This window comes from Trypanosoma theileri (assembly GCF_002087225.1).
Source record: "Trypanosoma theileri isolate Edinburgh chromosome Unknown TM35_Tth_3_V1, whole genome shotgun sequence".
In the NCBI taxonomy this organism is placed as follows: domain Eukaryota; phylum Euglenozoa; class Kinetoplastea; order Trypanosomatida; family Trypanosomatidae; genus Trypanosoma; species Trypanosoma theileri.
The window spans coordinates 773,190-780,540 of NW_021639845.1; the positions used below are offsets into that span (position 1 = coordinate 773,190).

The 7,351-nt window shown below is 36.0% G+C and overlaps 2 protein-coding genes across 2 annotated transcripts; both read left to right on the plus strand.

Moving 5' to 3' along the window:
* Window positions 1-660: 660 nt before the first annotated feature.
* On the plus strand, window positions 661-3,819 carry TM35_000033990 (uncharacterized protein; the record flags this gene model as incomplete). Its single annotated transcript, XM_029022166.1, has 1 exon — window positions 661-3,819. The coding sequence occupies one exon, from the start codon at window positions 661-663 to the stop codon at window positions 3,817-3,819; it is 3,159 nt and encodes a 1,052-aa protein (XP_028886712.1).
* A 443-nt stretch (window positions 3,820-4,262) lies between these two features.
* On the plus strand, window positions 4,263-5,405 carry TM35_000034000 (RNA-binding protein; the record flags this gene model as incomplete). Its single annotated transcript, XM_029022167.1, has 1 exon — window positions 4,263-5,405. One exon carries the CDS (start codon window positions 4,263-4,265, stop codon window positions 5,403-5,405), a length of 1,143 nt encoding a protein of 380 aa, XP_028886713.1.
* Window positions 5,406-7,351: the final 1,946 nt, after the last annotated feature.

Genomic DNA, 7,351 nt, shown 5'->3' on the forward strand with positions numbered 1-7,351 from the left:
AAAGGTAACACTTAAATAAATTATGCAGAGCAAACCATTTTTTTTTTTTTTTTACCATACAAGGAACAAAATGTAAGAAAAACAACCGAAACGTGATTAAAAACAAAAAAAAAAAAAAACACACACACACAAACACAAACTCGCCAACAATAACAGACCCCCGGGGGGGAAGGATGGCGCCAGGCAAGACCCGTGGCACCCAAACGCCTACAACCCACCGAAAGAGAAAAAAATATATTTACGGACCACCTCCCTGCCCGCCTGCGCCCGTGCCCGTGCCAGGGACCTCCCCGCCCCTCCCTCTCTCTCTCTCTCTCCCTCCCTCTTTCGCGTCCCCGCGGTTGTTTTCTTGCCGGCGGGAGTGTGTGGGTTCGGACCGGGCCGGGGCCGCGGGGAAGGTTGGCGAGCAATCGGCGTTGTTTTTTTTTTTTTTTTTTTCACATTCCCATTGGTTACGTTCCTATTTTGGGTGTTGGATCTTCTGTTTGTTTGTTTGTTTGTTTGTTTTTCTTGTGATTAGATAATGTTCTTTTGGGTTTTGTTTTTCGTGTATGGTATTATACTTTGGTTTCATTTTTTTTTTTTTTTTGTGCTTGTTTTTTTATTGTTCTTTTTACCCCTCTTCTCTTTAGTTGCTGTGTTTGTATAGTTTTTTCCGTGATGGAGTTTCTTGCCCTTGAGGATGGAACAATTCGTGATGAACGTTACAGAATTAGCGAAATAGTTGAGGAACCGTTTCAAAAGGTCCGAAAAGTATATCTACAGGAACCAGCTGTTAGCACTTCTAAATATAACGTTACTCAAGAAAATGGTCAATCTTCTGATGTATTGAGCTTTACTTATAGTCCTAGAGAGGTGAAATTTGAGGATTTTACCGTCGGTGAAACTTACAATATAGTTATAACACTAACTAACTGTACAAATCGTATAGCGAGTTTCCGAGTTTTACCAATATCTCCAAAGTATAGGGATGAAATTCATATTGAGTATGTTCCTCCACCAAAACTTTCGGCAGGTTTATCATGGAAAGTAAAAGTTATTTTTACCCCTGTGCAAAATGTGGATTTTGAAACTTCAATTACTTTTAGAACTGAACATGGTATTTTTTTTGTTCCTGTTAAGGTCATAAAAAAGAGGTCTATCTTATCATATTATCCAGAAAGCCTTGATTTTGGTGTTGTTGTTTTTGGTGAGAGAGTAACCAAAAAGTTAACATTACGAAATGATGGAGCGCTTCCTGCAAAGGTTTTTGTTTCAGGATCATTACGTAAATGGATTGAAGTACTTCATAAGGAACCTCAAAGTGGACGAGAAAACCCTGTTATAAGTATAAAAATTCCTGGTTATCAATTGGTAGTAAATCCATTTTCTACCTGTGTAATAGAAGTTACGTTTGCACCTCATCAAGATGTCACTATTGATGATGAAATTGAGCTTAAGTATGAATCTGAAGAAAAAGTTCATATTCGGAAAATACCTGTAAAAGGTAGTGGGGGTTCACTTCCTGTTTACCTATCTTCTGCACGTGAAATAAATTTTGATTGGTGTTTTTATGGAAATACGTACTGTGAAAAGACTATTATTACTAATACTACAAATGTCTCTGTGACAGTAGTTCCTAATATACCTTCATTTTTGTCCTCTTCTCTGGTTTTTAAACCTGAAACAGCTTGTGTTCAAGCAAATGATACATTTGAGTTGTATGTTTTATTTACACCCCAGCGCGGACTTGACTCTGTTATTTCTTCAGTTATAATGTTGTCTGTTTCCGGACAGGTATCACCTATCTTAATGACCTTAAAGGCGCAACTAACTGAGCGAGGTTTTTCATTAGAACAGAATAAATTAGACTATGGTGTAAGTGGACCTAATGAGGAGATTATTATTCCTTTAAGGGTAAAGAATCTTTCAGATTTACCTCAAAATATAGGATTTTTAAAACTTCCAGAAAATGTAAATATTATGCCGTTTAGAACCTTTACTATGCTTCCACGAGAAATATTCGATCTTGAAGTTGGAGTACGACCTCCTACTTTAGGTCAATATACTCAAGTGATTAAAATAACTAATGAATATGGGGATTCTCGTACTGTTCAACTTGTGGGATGTGGACGTGAGTATAGTATGCGATTCTCTAAATCATGTGTTAGTTTACCAGTTTGTCCTATAAATGGTGAAACTACATGTACAACCGTTTTGCAAAATTTGAGTTTATCCTTCCGAAAGTTTTCTTTGTTTTCTCCTAATGATGCGTTGAAAGTTTCTCCTTCAACAGGTGTTTTATCTCCTGGAGAAAGTATTCCAATTGTAATTATGTTTAAGGCACCTGATGTTCTACCTGTTACATTGCCTGTTGAAGAAGTAGTGGCTCGCCCAACCCCGAAATTATCGGGTAAAAAAGGAAAAGATCGTGATGTTCATAATACGTTAGAAAAGCCTCCTGAAACTGTGTTACCTGATATTGATGCATTATATAAGGATTGGGATAGTAATTCTCCTGATGAAATATGGAGTAGGCATTCAACTTTTTTTGTAAAATGTGTTGACGGGACAGAGACTGAGAAACAGATTATATTACTTCAAGTTAACTGTACGGTGATTAAACCATTACTTGTTGCGGGATTTCTTTCGCGAATTACTCCGATAATTTCTTCTAAAAGTGAAATGTCGAAACGAAATTTAAAAAAGAAAGTCCCAGTGCAGAATAATGTTATGGATCAAACTCCTGTTTTAGAAATTTCACCTATGAGTACAAGTTTAGTTATAGAATTTGGTGAAATACCACTTAAACAACAGGCTGAAAGAGGATGTTTGCTACGTTACACTGGTGAAAATGATATTGGTTTACAAGTAAGACCTTTAGATACATTGTCTCCTTTTAGAATAGTAAAACTACCAAATGAACAGTTATCTAAAAATGAAGAATGTACAATGAGTATAAGGTTTATTCCTACAGAGTATGGTTCATATAAAGACAAAATTATTATTTCTTCTATTGGGGCAAATGATATTAGCATGTCTTTATTAGGTGTTTGTCGTCCTGCTGATTTATTTATTACTAAGGATCGTGACATCACTGAAGACCAAATTCATTCTATTAATCATTTTGTCTTTGATCCCGTTCAACTTGGACAAGAATCTCGACAACAATTGTTTTTTCATAACTTGACATCATTACCTATTGAAGTAAATTCTAAATTTGTAACAAGTGAAGGTGGGGAACCGCAATGGCCAGAATCTCATTCCTTTTTGATAGAATGTGATAAATTTACTATTCCCGGAAACTGCAAGATGAGTACAGGTATTATTTTTTGTCCCAAAGTGATTGGAAATATGTGTTTAACCCTTCAAATTGTTGCAGGTGCATTTAAACATAATATAGTTCTAGAGGGACGTTCTTGTGAAAAATTTGTCTATTTTACTTTTCCAGGACATAATAAGCCTATAGAAGAAGATTCTATACAATACACTGGGATACAACCAAACATTTTTCCTTCAGAAGGTATGTCTGTATTTTATCCTGTACAATTTAATTGTGTAGCAGAAGAGGTTAAAACGATAAGAGTTGGTTGCGTCAAGTATGGGACAAACTTTGAATGTATTGTTAATGGTTGGAGTGAAACTTACCTTGAAAACGGATGGAGATTGGATCCAATGAAGGCCACTGTGACTGCTGGGGGTTATGTTACTTTTACCGTGACTTATCGTCCTAAGCGTGATGTTGGAGATGTTTCATTTTGCGCATTTTCTTTTGTTACTAAGTCTTCCAATCCTCAATCAGAAACCACGTGTCACGTTCGATGTACAGGAACTATGTAGATATATTTTGTTGTTATTTTCTTTTCAATGTTTTCAGTTTTACGAGTAAAAAAATGGTATGCTTAAAATATTAATATGGCTTATGGGGCCTTCTTGAAAATTTCGATTGCTTTTAATCTATCTTTTTTTTTCTTCTTCTTTTTCATGTTGCCTCTTACACTTGTATTTTCTTTATATACCAAGTGAATATAAGATTATAGAAAAAAAAAAAGAAAGGTAGACGTAACCTTGGGAACTAGAGCTACACATACACACACACGCTCTCTCTTTCTTTTTTTTTTTTTTTTCGCTCCTTCTCTCTTCAACATAGTGTTATTTCCCATCAAAAAAAAAAAAAAAAAAAAAAAAAACAATCCTCAAAATAAGAAAAAAAGAAAAAAAAAGAAGAGGAGAGTCAATAGAAAGGATTTATTTTATAAATCAGAGGGGTGTGTAGGGAAACAATGAATTACGCAACGGTACTTGGTGGACCGTTTTCATGTAACGCTCCTGGCAATAATAATAATAACGATCAATATTCCCGTTTGGGATATGCAACTGATATAACAGGACAACATTCTCAAATTATGCAACATCCGTCATTAAATCAAGCTCCCGGACAAGCTTTGAATGTATATCCACAGTTTTCACAACCCACGTCAATGAAAGACCCTAGAATGAATATTAATATAGGAAGTAAACTTTTCGTTGGCCAGGTTCCTGCCATGACTACTGAAGAACAATTACGCCCAGTGTTTGAACCGTATGGGAAGCTCTTAGAAGTAAAAATAATGCGTGATACTGTAGGACGTTCTAAAGGAAGCGCATGGGTTCGCTACGAAACCAATGAAATGGCTGTAAATGCTATTAATGCTCTTCATGAAAAACATACAGTTCCTCCTCAGACTAATCCATTACGTGTGCAATTTGCTACTCCTAACAGCGCAAAACACCAACAACAACAACAGGGAAAATATCCCCTCGGAATGAGAGGTCCAGCGAACCCATACAATTTTGGGGACCCAATGAGTAGCTCTGCAAAGCAACCTGGAATAGTTATGTTTCCACAAGGTACTTCACCAAGCATTATTTCCCCTATTGATCCAACTAGTGGGGCTCAGTACATGACTCAACCTTTTCCTGGTTCCATGGATCCTGCTCACATGATGACAGGACCATATACATCAAATTTAAGTCGTTTTGATAACGTCAATTTTCCAGATAACAGGCGAGAGGTGTACATTTCTCCACAACCACAGACCACGGCGACACAAGTGTATCAGCAGCAGAGAATTGGCTTTTCGCCAACCCCTGTCAGTCCTAACACTATCTATAATCAACAACCTTCCTTACCGCATGCATCAACCCGCAGTAATAGCGACAGTAAAAATGGTGGTGGTAGTGGTGCTTACTTGGGATCGTTCGATGCAAAACATGGGGTATGTGACTCCAATAATAACGACATTCAAACTATGGGAAATGATTTACCTGCATCTCTTGATCCTGGAGTTGCAATTTGGGAGTATCGGAACAACAATGATACACAGGGGCAGGAACAACGCGAACCAAGTACGCAAGTAAGAACGAGCGAAAGAAAAAACGAATGATAGCAATAAAAGAGAACCCCTACTGTTTGAGTGAGGATAGATAGAATTGCTAATGTTTTGACCTTTTATTTTTAATTCTTTTTTTTATTTTCTCAGGTATAATATGGACGTTTTCAGTAGGGTTTTGGGAAGGAGAATAGGTGGATCTGTCTGAGGAGTGCTATTAAAAACATATGCAGAGATTTTTTTTCTCTTTGATATCGTTAAAGATCTCGCATGATTTAGCAAGGGGTGGGATCAAGAAGTCTTTTTTGGATAGGTATGATTTCACCATCTTCATACGGGGTCCAGATCCCCTATCTTTGAACCAACATGATGAAAGAGTCGAAGAAAAAAAAAAGAGATGAAAGGCAAGAAAAAACGCAAAAAAGAGATGTGACCTGTTTGTGCCGCATGGGATGTATGACTGTAAGAAAACGTATATATATATATATATATATATATATATAAAGAAAGATGAATAGAGCTCTCACTTTTTTATTTCCAGAGCATTCTCTTATTTTCACTTTCTTCCATTCCCCTGTATTCTGAGAGAATGGAGTCTAGTTCTTTGACCACTTAAGAATGTGTAAATGTGAGTCTGTCTGCTGATTGGGTGTTTTTTAATTCTTTACTTCATTTTTTTTTTCCATTTTACTGCTTCTGGACATGTCTTTCTTTGTGTTTGTTTTTTTCTCCTCCTTTTGTGTTTTTGTTGTGCTAACCAAAACGTCATTGATCGCATATTGGACTGAAAAACGGAGGTGAAAGAGGAAAGGCGGGGATAAAAGTCGAAAAAGTCCTTCATATGGGATGTGAAGAACAGCATAGAAAAACAATCTAAAGGAATAAAAAACACTATTTCATGGTTCACATTTGTTTTTCATTATTTTGCTTGTTTTATTCATCTATATATTTGTTTTTTTTTACTGAATTCCTTCGTTTTTTTTTTTTCGGTTTTGTTTACTTGTGATATCTTTTTATTTGTGGTATGCTTTTTTTGCTCGGTTTGACGACGATAGTAATCGTTTAGCTGGGGTCATGAATGCATTATAGCTGGTGATTCTGATTATGGAAAGCAGTATGGTTCACAGGGAATTACAGAATAACTACAAAAAGAAGAGAGACATAATAGGATGCTTGTATATCGAAAGGAAGAAAGAGAAGAAACAAAAAAAAAAATAACGATACCCTCTGTATTTGCGTCTCTAAATGTGTGCGTGTGTCTCACATAGCGATTCATAGACATCCGAGTTACCAGGAGGATGTTAAAGCTATTATGCATACTTTTTTTTTTTTAATGCCTTTACTCTTTTTTTTTTGCGTGGTATTTACTCTTGCCGCAGGAGTGAGAATGGCGTACTTTTGAGGGCCTTTTTTTCTTCTTCTGCTTTACGTCATTATTGCAGTCCGAGCATATACCCTTGGACATGTATGACTCATATTTTACTCCTATTTTTCTGATTAGTATTGTTTTATTGTTATTCATTTTTTTTTTTTCTCCCATCTGTTGTTTGCTGCCTTTTCTTTGACCAATTCTTTTTTATTCCCAAGCTTGATTTCCCACTGATTTCTTATATTTTTTTTTTAATGCTTTTGCAGTAGATAGAACCCTTTCCTCTTTTTGCGATTACTCATGGTTCTACGTCTTGTGCTCAGCATGCTGACTGATTCTGCATTTGGGATTTATATGGAAGCAAGGGTGAGAAAGGAGTGATTGAAAGAGTGAAAAAAAAAATGTGAGAAAAAAAAGCTGGATATGTGAAAATAAAAAACGAAGGAAAGGAAATTGGAGACGATGAGAAAGCTAGATGAAAGAATAACACCATTGTTGATAGCTGAAGAGCCAGACAACACAGGAAGAAAAAGGAATTTTGTACAGAAATTGTGTTTTTTCTTTTCACTTGCTTTTTCTTTCTTTTTCACTTGCCTTTTCTTTCTTTTCAAATTTTTTTTTTTTTTTTTTT